At 40.4% G+C, this 15,511-nt stretch overlaps 1 protein-coding gene across 7 annotated transcripts in view; it reads left to right on the forward strand.

Moving 5' to 3' along the window:
* Positions 1–14,598, forward strand: part of LOC135259150 (voltage-dependent calcium channel subunit alpha-2/delta-1-like) — a 125,862-nt gene extending 111,264 nt beyond the window's left edge. For 4 of the 7 annotated variants that reach the window (XM_064343145.1, XM_064343146.1, XM_064343148.1 and 1 more), the window contains exons 24-39: positions 224–321; positions 3,553–3,634; positions 3,775–3,837; positions 5,396–5,499; positions 6,157–6,243; positions 6,477–6,544; positions 6,926–6,964; positions 7,056–7,127; positions 7,891–8,043; positions 8,496–8,548; positions 9,137–9,192; positions 9,754–9,880; positions 11,538–11,650; positions 12,062–12,144; positions 12,776–12,864; positions 13,923–14,598. In XM_064343145.1, coding sequence (XP_064199215.1) covers positions 224–321; positions 3,553–3,634; positions 3,775–3,837; positions 5,396–5,499; positions 6,157–6,243; positions 6,477–6,544; positions 6,926–6,964; positions 7,056–7,127; positions 7,891–8,043; positions 8,496–8,548; positions 9,137–9,192; positions 9,754–9,880; positions 11,538–11,650; positions 12,062–12,144; positions 12,776–12,864; positions 13,923–13,959 — 1,324 coding nt within the window. In that variant the 3' untranslated portion in view covers positions 13,960–14,598. The remainder of the gene's footprint in view (positions 1–223; positions 322–3,552; positions 3,635–3,774; positions 3,838–5,395; positions 5,500–6,156; positions 6,244–6,476; positions 6,545–6,925; positions 6,965–7,055; positions 7,128–7,890; positions 8,044–8,495; positions 8,549–9,136; positions 9,193–9,753; positions 9,881–11,537; positions 11,651–12,061; positions 12,145–12,775; positions 12,865–13,922) is intronic. The other 3 variants (XM_064343147.1, XM_064343149.1, XM_064343144.1) reach the window with 1 other exon arrangement.
* Positions 14,599–15,511: the final 913 nt, after the last annotated feature.

Consider the following 15,511-nt stretch of genomic DNA (forward strand, 5'->3'; position numbering starts at 1 on the left):
GCTAAATGATGACTGTACCGAGTAGAATGCCGGTCTTCAGAGCTGTTTTTATGCTCAATATTGTTTCACCAGGGTCACCTCTTGAAGTTCTGTTACCAAGTCCTTTTGTAAATCTGTCTCATTAATTGTGTTAGCATTTTGTGTAAGTTGTGGCTAGAGAAGCAGCTCCGAATTTGTCAGTTGGCTTGTGGCTGAAGTTTATGAAATTGTGTCCTTTCTGCAGGGAGTACTGCGTAGACCTGAAGGTATCGGAAAACAACACTGAGTTCCTGATGGACTTCAACGAGTACATTGACAGGAAAACTCCCAACAACCCCACGTGTGAGTGTCACAGAAATAGAACGTTCAAGCAGTGCCCTTGGGTACCTTCAAAAGTCTTGTGTGAGATGCTTGAAGGCCATGCTGGGAGAACGTTTGAAAAACTTTTGAGAAACGATCGCCCTTCCTTAGCTGCCTTTGATCTCACTGGCTTAGCACGTCACAAATTAAATGTCACACTAACATTATGTTAATTACGCAGCTGGCCACACATGTGCTATATGTGTTGAACCCATAGCTGTAATTTACACTGGTACTATATTCCCCATTAACCTCTCACCGCTATTGCTCAGTGGTCCAATTACACTGTGTCTGTGAGAGAAAGCAGGACATGTCAAGGAAAGAACAAAAGCTGAGAAGTAGCAAATCCGTTTGAAAATGATTCAGGCAGAGCAATGAATTTTTCAGACACAGCGCACGGTTCCTCAAAGAACATTTCAACTTATTTTCTACCATAATTTGTTCTTGACTACATTTTTATGTCTCCGGATTTATTACCTGTTTTCGTATTTTAAAATGATTGACACCATGAACTCATTCTGTTCAATTTAGGCAAGAAGTGAAGGTACTACTCTATATGATTGCATTTTAAATTTATTTTATCTGACATTCTAAGCATCTAATATATTTGGTTATGTCCAGTAGGGCTTGTACAGTCCATTAAAATTCCAGGACTGCCTTCAATCACACTTGATTGGAAACATAAAGACTATAAAAGCGTTACACCTGGTGTTTTCTGAGCTGTGCTGCTCAGTATAGAGTTGTACTACAGTTTTACAGCTCGTCAGTAATGGACTGGTGCAGGATCTGAAAAGTATGTTAAAATGCGAAGAAGATAATTTTCTGGTTTGTCAATCTGCTGACATCAGTCACAAAATTAACATTACGTAACAAACCATTCTGCCTTTGTCCTCCAAACGCACATCTTGTCTTTCAGCTCAGAGGTGCAAAGATGAGCGCATCTCTGTGTTCCGTTACACGAACAAGAATTTCATTACAATTTGTGTGCTTTAATACCTGAGGTCATGTGCCCAATCGATAAAATTCCTCCACTCTCTCTCGGATCAATCCCGTTTTGAAAGCCCACCCTCCCACTAAAGTGAATGTGTAATGGGGATCTGCCCAAGTGACTCATCGCTGTCCCTCACAGTGGTCAGTTTCTCAAGGACAACGCCATGCTTACTTCAAAATGAGTCACTCCATTAGATTTGTCTGGGGTAACATAAGCCCATTCCCCTATATCTCTATCGTGATCAGACTAATGTCTTGCTCTGACTCATCATTTGCTTTTCTTTTCCACTATCATCTGCTATGGACCTGTGCCAGTGGTGCATGTTGAACTAGTTTGGAATATCTAGTAGCTAGATATGCCAAACATGGAGAAACATGGCACTCTAGTTATTATTTTATGATTATTATGATGGTTTTAGATTGATGTTTTTTGTATAACTTTGATTATGCGGTTGTTTTTAATAGACTGCGATGCCCTCAGTTGACTGTTGCAGTAGTGCATGGCCTCATTTGAATGGTGAAGAAGCATAGGTAGTAGGGGGACTTAATCTGTTGAATCTCATGCTTGACTGGTGACAATAAAGAAAATTCTGGAAAAGAGCCAACATGCCCCACTCCTCAGCAGCACCTTTGTTCCATTAATGTGATGAAGGCGGGACAAAGTCAGTGCTCTGTTGCTCCCCATCTGGCTAATGGTCTTGATAAACCAAACGCAATCTGTCAGTGATAGACCATCATCTGGGTGAGCACAAGCTCAGCATTTTGCCAAGGTCATCAACATCAATTGTACAGTAAGTTTGAGACTTACTGTGCTGTGGAAGAGGGTTTTTTAAATTATATTTTATTTCAGTGTAACATGCTGTCAGGAAGGCATGTCTTCTCTCCATTCTGTCTGTCTGTTCTTGTTTTGCAAGCAACAGTCTGGTTTAAGAGTAAATGCACTTTCAGTACTGCTAGTTCTGTGCTGCATGCTGCAGTGTCAAACTCATCATAGCATGCAAGCAGCTGCAAGAATTTGAGTTTTAAACGAATAGATAATATGGGATTAATGTGAACAGTATGCCTGAAAAAAGAAATAAAAGACCATTTCCTACACTTTCAATAAATTAAAATGATATGTTATTTTACATTGACTTATTTGCCACCCAGAAGTAAAACTGAAATACTGTTTTGTTTTGTTGTCATTTGTTAGTGAACTGCCTTGTTGGCTAAGCCTGATAAATTGCATGGAAAATAATACAGTGGGAACAGATTAGTTCCTCTGTGTTTGGGGATAGAGACAATATTGTTATCTGGAAGAGAGCTAACTACTTATGTTCATGGTTATGGTTTTATTGAGGTTAGCCAGCTGTAAGGCTTTCTTAGTTTTTTGTTTGCATGTTACTGCAGCCCACAAGTATTCTTGAAATTTAACTAGCAAGGAAAAAACTATGAAATAACTATGCAATAACTATGGAAATCTGGAATCTCTTGTCTCCTAGAATCTGTCTTCCTAAACAACCACAATCAACATTTAGTCAACATTATTTAACAGATTAAGAAAAAGTAAAAAAAAAAAATTAGCCAGGAGCACTTGTGCAACTTCCTTACAGACATATTGTCCAATACCAATACAGCTGGGTATTGCCAAAGAAGTTCGGATTTTTTAACCTGCTCAAAATTAAAATGGTGGTGCTCCACCAGGGTATTATGCTTGTAGCCTTATGTTTACAAGTTTACAAGTTTAACCACTGCCACCTAAAAAGACAAAACACCCTATTTAATTGCATGCCCCATTAAACCAACAAATGAAAAGCACATTCTATTTTGGCATGGCTATGGAACCTTTTATTTCAACCAAAGGCTTGGCCAAAATGAGAAAATTAGTGTTAGATGGGGTTGTTTTTCCAAGACATTGACATTGTATAAGAAGCATGCAGGGTAAAACTGAAGAAATGTTTATTTTCTCATTAAATTTAATTGAAAAATGATGTAGTCCAAATAGCTAGGTTTACAGAACATATGCCTGACCTTTCATCGCAACTAGCGATGTCCTGAGAAAGTGTGTTCATTTTGATGAAATGTGCTCCATGTTACACCATGCCATGCAATATTTTATTGGCTTACAATAGCTTGCTAACTATATTTTGAACCCCTCTCTTCATAGAACATGATGCTGCATTAATACTTGGCAATTTACCATGTTGAATCCCTAAGCTAACATGGTGGGTTTTTGTCTTTCAGGTAATGTTTCTCTTGTCAACAGACTGTTGCTGGATGCCGGACTGACCACAGACCTGGTCAAGCTCTGGAAGGAGCAGAATCTGTGAGTTATAATAAACATGTCATACTGAACATGATTCCCTCCATTACATTACATTACATTACATCACATTCACTTAGCAGAGCCTGTGGAGAATGCCACTGTGCTACCCGCATTAATGTCTGCCTTCTCTCAAACCTCAGAAGTGGAATTCAAGCCAGGTTCGTCGCCACTGATGGGGGGATTACACGTGTTTACCCGAAAAGGTACGCAAAAACGTGTCCCTTAAACTGTTAGGGTCCAGTGGGTCACGATCACCTTATGTATTTGTAAGTGTTGCCTTGGCTGTGGACAGAGTTGTTTTTGGCCTGTGACTGTTTGTTGGTTTTGGCCTGCGACTGTCTGTTCGCTGCTCTATGTCACTGTAACACAGACCTGAGGCACCAATCAAATGACCACTGGCGCCTGGTTCTAATCACTGGAACTGAAAGTAGCCCACATACAGACCAAATCCTCATCTCTCCCTCTGTCTTTCTTGCCTGACCCTTTTCTCTCTTTTTCTCTGTTCCTCTTTGTCTTCAGTTTAATTTATTTATTACTTTTGAGTTTTGTTTTATACTTTTTGTTTTTGTGTGTCTTTTTTGTTTTTCAGTTAAACAGTAGAATCTCAAAGTTGTGGACTGGCCAGAATTGCATACATAATTGTGCCAATTGCGCAAGATCACTTTGTTCTGAAAAAACCACAAGATATGTACTATCAAAATTATTATAAAAACAAACAGTTTGTAAAAATGGATACATTGTGGGTCACTGCAAAAAAAAAAGATTTTTCACAAAAAAGGAATCACAAAGCCAACACAGATAAAGAAAATAATGAATCTTTTAACAAAACCAGCATTTTATTTTTGGCTCTTATAAAGGGGGAAAAACATTAAATAGAAATACAGATAATGATGAATTAATTATGTCTTTTATTTGGATCCTGTTTCAATATTGTTGCATAGTTTTTGTTATTAGTATTTGAAAAGGCTGAGGCCTCTGTTTGCAGTGGAGCAATGCACTATGGGATTGATGCAGCCCTACTGTTTATATTGAAACACCGTTGCATTTTTAATGAAAAAAAAATGTATCTCAACATCTATATGAAGGAGACATTGGAACTCCCCTCTTTCTGTAATCAGATATATTTCATGTTATTATAAATGATGATATCTCTCTCTCTCTCACACACTCACACACACATGCGCGCACACCGCACACACGCACAAACACACTCACACATACGCACACACACACACACACACACACACACACATTAATTCCACTGCTAACTACTGAAAGCTAAAGCCAGCTGTTATATATCAAGTAGTCCTGCTTAAGGAGAAACTCGTATATTGGGTATCCATTTGCTCTTCTGCCATTTCCCTGTTTTGGGGCCAGTGAGATTCGCTGGCTACCCTCGTTGGAATAAATTTTGTCCAAATGCTGTTTATTGCATGTGGTCAGCACAGATGCCCAAGTATAATTTTTCTCTGTGTAATTCCTTTTCTGTTTGATGTCCTTGTAATGAATTCTTGTCAGCTGAATGTTGTATTAGTGCTTAAGTGCAGCTGGTTGTAAAGACACCCCTCCTCCCTTTTCGTATTTGATTGAACGTGTTTGGCGATAACGGTAGTAAGCTGTGGTGGAATGTCACGGACACCCCTTGCAGAGTGTTTGAAGTTATGGACTCCTTTTCTGATTCAGTCTCATTGGTGACTCCTGTTTGGTTGTCCTCATAGACCTGGAATGTCTCAGCCTCCTTTTATTTTGATTTGTCTGCAGTGCTGGGGTGGAATGGACAGAGAACCCAGAGACATATGAATCAAGCTTCTACAAGAGGAGTCTGGACAATGACATCTACATCTTCACTGCGCCACCTTTCAACAGTACGTCACCCCCAACCCTGTCTGAAGTGCTCTTCATCTCTGTCTGCGCACGCACACTCTCTCTCTCTCTCACACGCACACACATACACACACGTGTCTGCACACACATGCATACACGTGCACACACATGCAAGTCTCTTCACGCTCCTTCCCAAACACACTGTGTTGCCACAAATCTTGTTGGCGTGGCCTCGCAGATGTCAGTCAGATAGTGGGATAACGCTGCACATGAACTTTATGTTGTTTGGGAGACTTTGGGCTGTTTCTCAGCTCCGCTGCCGCACGGTGCCAGGGGGCAGCCTCTGAACTCTGAGCACAGCTGCCTTTTACCTCAGGCAGACCCCCCTCACACCTTGCACTTCTACACACCAAAGCCAGCTCAGGGTCCCGGTGGAAATCAGGGTGGGGTGGCACAGGGGAGCGACCCGGCTTGGCTTCAGAAGCCGCCTGGAACTTGCTGCGCCAGTCATGTGCAAAGGGACAGAAATGAGCGCAGGGACCCTTGCTTTCCCTTTGATGTTTCACTCTGATCTCAATAGCAGGGGCGCCGTTCAGCCAAAAAGGAGGGTAAAAAAACTCTTTTTAGCTCAAGCACTAAAACAGCGCTGTCAACACTTCTTTAATGTGCCCTCGTCTTCCTTTCTTCTTCTGGCTCAGAAAGCGGGGAGGCTGACATTGATTCTGGCATCTTGGTCAGCAAGGCTGTCGAGCTGAACATCGATGGGGTGAAGCTGAAGCCAGCTGGTAAGGACAAGCTTGCAGTTCGAAACGGACAAACACCGGTTACCACGCAACATCTTTTCCCACCTGACATCCTAACTGTTCTATTTTATATTCGTCAGTGTTTTTAGTACATGTAGTGCTACTCTTTCATGATGTCTGGAAGCTACTGAACAAAAAATGAACACAATGTAAGCGTTCCAGATGGTGGGAAAAATGGCCTCCGATTTGCTCTTATCCACTATGTGTGTTTGCAGTGGTCGGTGTGAAGCTTAACATCACCGCCTGGATGCTAAGTTTCATGAACGCCACAATGAAGACAAACGTAAGAAAGAACGTTCATTCTAAAGAATTTTAATCTGCTTGGCAGACTGAAGCAGTGTTTCGGGCCTGTAGCCAGACAGCTGGGTGTTCAATTCCATAATGGGGTATTGGTGTTGTGCCATAAAGCAACATAACCTGAATTGATCTATAATCTTCCAACTGCTTTGATGCCTATTATTTAAAAAGCAATTTGGCCCACCAAGGAAATATGAATGATGTCTGATAAGGCAAGAATTTTGCAAGCAAAAATATATCTGAGATAGCATTTCCTATTTCTAAAAATGAGCCTAACCTCTCTCAATGTTCTTAAGTAGGTGCATAATGAACGTTCGCAGAAAAATGAACATTTATTGAGACAACATTATGACTCTTTCCTCTACAGTGCAAGGATGAGATCTGTGGCTGTGTGAGGAATAGTCAGGTATGGTGCGACTCATACTCTTCAGAACACAAGAATGCAACTCCTTTAGTCTCTCCCCCCAGTGACTGTGGAAAACTCTTCTCAATTGCAGAATGTTGACTGTGTTATCCTCGACGATGGTGGGTTTCTATTGATGTCGAATAAAGATGCCTATATCACTCAGGTAAGCTTCCTGTAGTGGAGTACGGTGCAGGTTAAGCAGCCTTGTACTGTACATTGTAGCTTTCCTGCACCTTTATTTCCCACAGATGGAAGGAATTAAATTAATATTTTATCTACGCCATTAAAACAAACAAGGACAGGCTAATCATGGTCCAGTGAGTGGTAAATATATCACTGCCTTAATATTTGCCAGGATTATTAAAGTGGGGACCTAGGGTCATGTATTGAATGTGGTCCATAATCTAAAGAGAATTAAAATAAGGTACAGTGGGGACAAGAGCACTCTGAAAAGAGCGGAGGATGTTAATTTATTATTCGCATTATTGCACGGTGAAAAGGGAATTTATACTCTTATATTTCCTGGTGGCCCTCACGGTTTACTTATGTTGGATTCCCCAAGTATCTGATTTCTCAGTACAGGGTGGGGTCTGTGGGGTCTGAGTAAGTTAAGATAAACAGTGATCTTTCCAGAACTGCATGTGTATTGCAGATGTGTTTACTATCCCCTGTGTTCTGTACACATTTCTAATGAGAATATTGATGGAAGTACGTGAATTTAAACTGTATTCTGTCTGTCTCAAAATCAACAAACCCCAAGTGTAAAAGATAACTTTTTTTCAAATCTCTGGAGCAAATTTCAAGATCCATCGTAATTCCTTGTCTTATACGGTGCTTTGCCTTCAAGTCAGAATTAGGTAGTCACCTTCTTATACAAAGAGATGCGCGTTTGAGTGTTCGCTACCACCTCTCATCGCCCCCCGCAGATCGGGCAGTTCTTCGGCGAGATCGACCCCAACCTGATGAAGAGCCTGGTGAACGCGTCGGTCTACTCGTACAACAAGACGTACGACTACCAGTCGGTGTGCGACCCGCAGCGGGAGATCAAAGCGGCGGCCGGGCTTCGCTCCGTCTATGTCGTGAGTTAACCGCCTAAGTGAAAGGGAGATTCAGCGTGAATCACCACCGGGGAACCGCAGCAGAACAGCACGCTCGCATGCAAAACCTAATCGAAACAGGGCGCTCGTAATTAAAAGCAGAGCCGAGCCGTTGTTGATTCGTTTAGTCTTATTTTGGGTGCTTAAATAGCTCCAGATTTACTCTTCGTCCCCTTCTGTTGGAATGTTCTTGTGATTCTTTTATTTTTTCATTTCTTGTGAATTTTTGTTGGTAACGTTTTAAATATTTTGTCAAAAGATCATTGCATATTTCGAATTCTAGTTTCCCTTACACAGAGCATTCCTGTTAGACAGAGGAAAAAAGGAAGGGGCACCCAACCTAGGCAAACTTCTCACTGGCACTTAGCATTATATGAATGGCTTCCCTTCCTATGTCAGTGTTACATTTAATGCTAGGTCTTTTTCCTTCACAGCCTACAATAGCAGAAATACTGAATATTGGATGGTGGGCTTCAGCTGCAATGTGGTGAGTTCAGTGATGTTCAGGGATTGCATGTTTACTTTCATCCATGCTTCAGTCCCCTGGAACAACTAACGGGACTGCTGGTGACGTGAAGCAGTATCCCAAAACTCTACACAAACAGGAAATAAATTACGGCATGTTTTAATATTGTGTGTACACTGAACATGACGAGGGTGGTGTTGTCTGGGAACTGTGTGCTGTACATATTTCAGTCGACATTATTGGACTAATTCCTTTTGGTCATTCACAAAGTCTGCAATCAGAGGTTAACAGAGGAGAGCTTAGTGTTGAAATGGTGGATTTTGTTTTCCATTATAACCCTGAAAAGATACATCTGTTGCCCATATTTAAAGAACAGGCTAGAGAAAAAGCCATCTGTAAGTACAGTCACTTTAGGTTGGAGTACAAATAGTTTCATGATTGGAAGCATCCACCTTCTGAATATCAAAATTTCACTCATTGTCGATGTTAAAGTTGATATGAAGTCTGCATCAAAGGATATCTTTCAGACATGCTGTTCACATAAAACATATTTCATTGTGTGCGCTAAGTGAATATTACCTACTCACTGCTTTTTTTTTCCTGTGCCAGGTCGATATTGCAGCAGCTATTTCTTAGTTTAACATTTCCTCAGGTCCTCGAAGCAGGTGAGATCGCATAAATAACTCATTTTAGCAAGTTTATTTTTGACCAGTTTCTATTAATTTATTTTGAAATAGTTTCATAACCCATTCATGTTTTTAAATGCATTATCCATTCAAATATTGTTAGAACCTTGAAAGCAGAAATGAATCATGAGATTTCACGTCACGTTTGGCTTCTCGTTGAAAGCGTAGTATTTGTCTGAAGTTGGCGAAGGCTCTGTAATTTTTAAGTGTTTACACTGAACAGACACATCACAGGTCTCCATCTATCATCACTGAGTTTGCTATGCCTTATATCACTTGCTCTGACTCTGTGTACATATCAGTGATTTAGGTCCATGTGAACTATGCGCTATAGAATCACGCTTAGTTCTAAGATATATTTCCAACGCTGCTAGAATTTAATCAGTACACATTTTTTCAGTTAGCTCAGTGTTACTTAGCAATACATTTATTGCAGTGGTGTATGTGCGTGCCTAGGTTCACATGTGTGCTTATGCGTGCGTGTGTGTGTGTGTGCCTGCACGTGTGCGTCCATGTGTGTATTTTGCTTGTTTCCCACAGCGGACATGGAGGATGACCTTACAGATGCTCTCTCCAAGGAGAGCTGCATAACGGAACAGACCCAGTACTTCTTTGAAAGTAATGAGAAGTCCATTAAAGGAATACTGGACTGTGTAAACTGCTCCAGGTAGGGGTCCACTTTGAGAAGAAGCAGCGCATTGACCGTTAGTCCTGAACACGACCTGCCAGCCTAGGCATATCGACTGCAGTTTGAACAGGCGTCTTCTAAAACTGAAAGGCATGGGTTTCAAGGTCAAATGAGTGATTTAGCAGGAGCGGGATGGAGACATCAGCGTGAAAGGGTGACGTGCTGTAAGAAGATCCCCAGTAACTGCATGTCCTAGAATGTCAGGGTTCCACTGGGACTGGGTCTGGTATGGAGTTGGTTTCCTGGTTTGCAGAAGCAGTGCATAGCACGTCGGGATTTTAATATGCTTGAAACTCACACAAATCCATTTAGAAACTAAGTCAGGCACCCCATCAACTGTAAATGTAACATGCTGTGAATTTAATGTAAACTCACTAAAGGGAAAAATGTCGAGGGAGTTGCATAAGTGGCATTTTTAAGGTCCCCACGTGCAGTAGTATGCATGCTATATTTCTTTCTTCCACATTAACGACTATAGACATGTAAAATTTAACAACTGCAATAAAGAAACTTCCATTTCCAGGCAAGTGTGCTGGTTCCTTGGGTTTCAGCATATGTAATTTAATCTAGGCCTTGCCCAAATCCACAGCCTTCTCTCTGGTTATTACAGCAATACAAGCTCATAAATTTTAAAGGCACCTAAGAAGAACCCAAGGAAAATATTTGGTAGGACATACAAAGACATTTATATTTAGCTTGTAAGGACTGTTGATCTGGGGCTATCAGTTTAGCCAGCAAAATTCTTTCTCTAGATTTCCTTTTCAAATTCATGGTGACTCTTCTCGGAAAACATAAAATGCATTACTAGCTCCAGTTTGCAACACACATTAAATGGCAGCTGAAAGAAGATTTATCGAAGAGCGTTTCTACGTAGCTATCTAGAATACCTCAATGGATATTGCAAGCATCAAAACTCTTCTAAACATTTACGTTAATCAAATGTGCACATTTCTCTGTTCTATCATGGCCTACACATGGTCACGGTACAGAAAATTGATGTGTTTGGGCATAGAGTTTTGGTACATGGGATATTCATAGAACCTCCATTTCACCATTGCAGTTTCATTCACTGCAGGTATTGCAGTTATTTTACCTGTCATTTATTTCAATGGTAAAAAATGCCTGTCTTGTTGATACCTTTTTTTATATGAATGTTTTGACCCATGTCAATAAAGATTTGGTTGCTGGGAAAAGTTTTTGAAGTGAACCCTTTTTGGACTTTGTTTGTTTTGGTTGAGATACATGAAACCAACTTTCTTGAAGCAATAATCCCTTCCCAGTGAGGCACTCTCCCATGCATGAAGGAGACTTGTTTTGATGCCAGGATATTTAGCATTCCACCTCTTCCTTTGATTACAGACCAGGAAAGGTCAGGCTGTCGCAATGGCAAACTAAAGACATTGATGTGATTTTCCTTTGGGGTTTGAATTCATAAGGGTAGGGCTGCATGACCAACAAAGGGCTTTGAGGTACAAGCTCAGGACATGTTCTGTCATTAATGCCTTCACCTGAAATGGATATGGTGGCACAGGCACGCTACTGACCTTCACCTGTGTCAGAATGAGCTCAAGACGACCTCATTATTTTGGTCAGTGCCATTGCATCCGTGTGTCATGCACGTGCATTTCTTTTTCAGAATGTACCACGGAGAAAAAATCATGAATACAAACCTGCTGTTCCTCATTGTCGATGCCAAGGACACCTGCACGCCATGTGACAGCAAAAAATTGGTCCAAGCAGAGCAACCATGTATCCTTTACCAGCAGCAGTTGTGCACAGCATAATAATTAGGGACTAATTCATATTATTTATATTCATTTTATGTCTGATTTTTTTTAACCAATTTATGTCATAGGTTGAGCAATGTTTTTCCTCTATTTTGTTTTTAATACAGTAATAATAACAGAAATAAAAGTAATAAATCAGCCATACGTGTAACAGTCACATCATACATTCGCCATACAGTACATAAGGATTAACATTTTAAACCTGGTTCTCTGGAGATAAATTGCATTATCTGGTTTCCTACTTAGCTCTTCCATAATTTAATAAAGGTAACCATGAATTGTAGCTTATAGCTTAACCAAAAAAATATGGCAAATGCATTTTAAAATGAAGAGGCTTAAGAAGTTTGGTTGTTTCCTAAGCATGCTACTTTAGCCTCTGGTCCAGACCCCTGCGAATTAGCACAGAATCCAAGGTACAGGAAAGGACCAGACGTCTGTTTTGACAACGATGAACGTGTAAGTCACTCCCATCTGAAATAGGGTATTCTTACCTTCTGTTCACCAAGACCCGTCAATGCAGCAAAAGGACTCATTTCTGTTTATGCAACTCAAATGAACATCTTTTAATCAGTACACGTGCTTTAAATATGTTGTAGAATTTCTGAACTGCTGAATGCTGTTACAGCTATTTGTTTATAAGAATGGCTGCTTTTCTCTATAAGTGATTTTCAGCTTTCACACACTAAGGCTAATGTTTTGGAATATGTCCCATTAATAATTTTTTCTAGGCCAAGACTTTAACCTCTCAATACAAGCCTTAGTCTGTGAAATCTGGATGCTTGCTCGCTTGATGTGTTTGTTTGAAGCAGTCTCTTACTTGTGTCTCTTCCTGCTTTTGTCATTTTTTAAAAGTTTAAACTTTACTTGTGACACTTACTCTGCCTATATGGATGCTTTTCTCTTTCTCTTTTTTTGTTCCTTTGCCTTGCACATTAACTCTGCTAACAGCCAGATCAGATGTTGCATGACTCTCTCTCATCCCTTTCTTTATCACCTCTCTTTGTATTCTGTTCCCATCCTGCGTTTCGATTGGCCACTCATCACGTCCTGCTTTTCGATTGGTCGCTCATGCTGCCGTTATTAATAGGATGAGCCTATATGCACGACGAGTCGTGGCTCTGCCTTGGCCTCGACTCCTCTCTTCATTTTACTGCAAGTGTTCATGTGCTTTCAAGGGTCAGTCTCATCTCTTTTCTGTCATTTATTTAAGATGCCCTTAGGTGTGTGTGTGTGTGTGTGTGTGTGTTTGGACATATGTGTTTGAGTATGTGTGTTTGCGTGAATGCATGTGTGCCCATGTAGGCATGTGTACAACTGCAGAATAATATTTAAAGGGTTTGTTTCACATTTTTAATTTATCAGTTTATTTAGACAGGGATGGGAGGGGATTTTTGAGTCCAACATATACAGTAAATGTCAGGGTCCCATAAATCTGAATAAGATTTCACTCCAAGAAGGTAAAACTAACATAACTAACCAATTGGATGCCCTAAAGACAGCAAAAGGGTAACATTGCATTTTTTATGTTTTTGTAATGCATTAAAATGTACATTAATTTATGCTGCTCTTGGTTCATGTACTGATTGTCTTTGTAAACATGTGTTGTTGTAAAGTGTGTGTGTGTGTGTGTGTATGTACAGACTCCCACTGAAAGAGCCGTTTGTTTTACCTCAAAACAGATGAGACAGAAAAAAAATGGGATGGCACATACCAGTTCTGCAAAATGAGTGATAGAAAATATAGACCATAGCCCTTTCCTCCCTATTTCTGCAGGAGAAAGTTAATTTTTGGAATGCGATGCTTTCTGAGAGATAGTTTCTTTGGAATAAACATAGGAGGCAGCAGACGTGCTTCCTGGGTTTTGACAGTGTCCAGTAGATTATTATGTTCAAGCCTATAAACAGATTAGACCATCCCTTCCATTGGCTTCCCTAAGGACTACACTGGAGCTCACAGACAGTGCAGTCATTGACAGTTCAGCTTTTGTAGTGGAGTTAGACTGACAGGCATTTTGGGATATGCTAACAGGAATCGTATGGCTGGATCATACGTGCGAATCACAGCCCCAGCTGCACTGCAGACTGAGCGATTACATTCAAGTCTAGTTGCATGTATGAGTCTTAGCATTCACAATTTGAGAATCAGGTACACAGGTCTGTACTGTAGGGTGAGAGAGGGAGTCTTAAAGTAGCTGCCATGTCACTGACTGTAACCATTTGCCTCTGTGGTGACAGGAGGATGATAGTGACTGTGGTGGGGGGTCCAGTTTGAGCCCGTCTCTCTGGTCCACGATGGCCGTCCAGCTGGTTCTCCTCTGGGTCCTGGCCGGGCCGAGACACTACCCGTCATGACCTAAGAGCCCAGGGATTGTCCACCGCTGTCCTCCCATACATTTCAGGATCCTGCCAGATTTTCTTTCTGAGATTCTACATTGACCGGAGGGGGATGGAGGCTGCGTAACCACCCAGGAAGTGAGACTGATAGTATGTATTCCCAAGTCTTGCTCTGTGGGCCAAGGGGACGTCTGTTAAGGATAAACATGGAGCGATCTCAAGCCTACACGTGTCCTGCAGAGGCAACAGAGAGGACTGCCTTATCCCAGAAAGGGAGAATGGAGATTAAACTACTTCATTTTTGTTGTAGGTTTTTTGGTGTGCTGCAGTATGTAAAGAAATAAAACCACAAAAGTAATCAAATTGAATTACACTGCCAGATATTTCAAACAGAAATTCTGCCTCTAGCCATTGTATCGTGGTGTTTGTACTTATTTGTTAGTTCTTGTTTTTACTTGATTGTTTATGTTGAAAGGTTTGGGATGGCTAGTGACTGATTTCTGTGCAGAAGTGACTCAGAATTCTCCTGCAAGCAAAGCAGAAAAATACAAGTAAAAAAAAAACAATACAAGTTTTTTTTTTTAACTTTTTGAAATGAGGCCTCATTCTCTTCCACCTCATGCCAGGGTGCTGATGGTTTGCTCCCAGGCATATCACAACATCTCTTTACAATCCATTTATAAGGAAGCATTTAGATATCCCATTTGAAATACATTTTTAATTGAACCGTTAAGATGCACAATTTTTATGGGGGTCATCACTGCCACCATCTTTGTGTTTCCTGAGGTAGTTAAATATGCAGTTTTTGTTTGCAGACTGTTTATCTCCTTATTTTATAGATTTTTTAACCCTGAAAATACAGGGAATTGCTGCCAGTCTCTACTTCACTCTGCACGTGAACAAGGCCTTGTGGTCTTGTGATACCATGCCAAAGGGCACGCTTTCACCTCAAAATCGCTGTGCATTGTGCTAGCTTCATTGGCTTTCTTTATTGTGCGATGGAATATTGACAGCTAGCCAAATCTTTTCATTTGTATTTATTTATTTATTTGAATTCTTAAAGCCATTGGAAAAAAAAGCTTTTCAGTGCAATCTTTTAGATTTTCATCTATATATTTTTACTTTGGAGCCCGTTTTCTTGGCCTTTTTTGCATGTTTTTGCTGTTTAATTTAGGTTTCTTTCTATGGTTTTGATATTAAGTGTTTATGCAAAAAAAGAGGTTACTTAGTCAAAGAGACAGGGAATTTTGATATGTGTGCAAACTACTGTAATACTTGTTTAAACAAAATGGCACAAATACTTGTGAATGTTTGAAATCATGGAACTTTAGGGAAAATGGTTTCATGTCAGAATTATTCAATATGGCACAAACTCAGAATTTTTCAGAACCTTTCCACACAATATAACTGGGTTTAGTTAACTCAAGTGTGGTATAAAAACATAAAGATATTTCTCAGGCGGGTTACTTTTTCACTCGTCTGCTTTCCTA

Source organism: Anguilla rostrata, chromosome 7 (genome assembly GCF_018555375.3).
Source record: "Anguilla rostrata isolate EN2019 chromosome 7, ASM1855537v3, whole genome shotgun sequence".
In the NCBI taxonomy this organism is placed as follows: domain Eukaryota; kingdom Metazoa; phylum Chordata; class Actinopteri; order Anguilliformes; family Anguillidae; genus Anguilla; species Anguilla rostrata.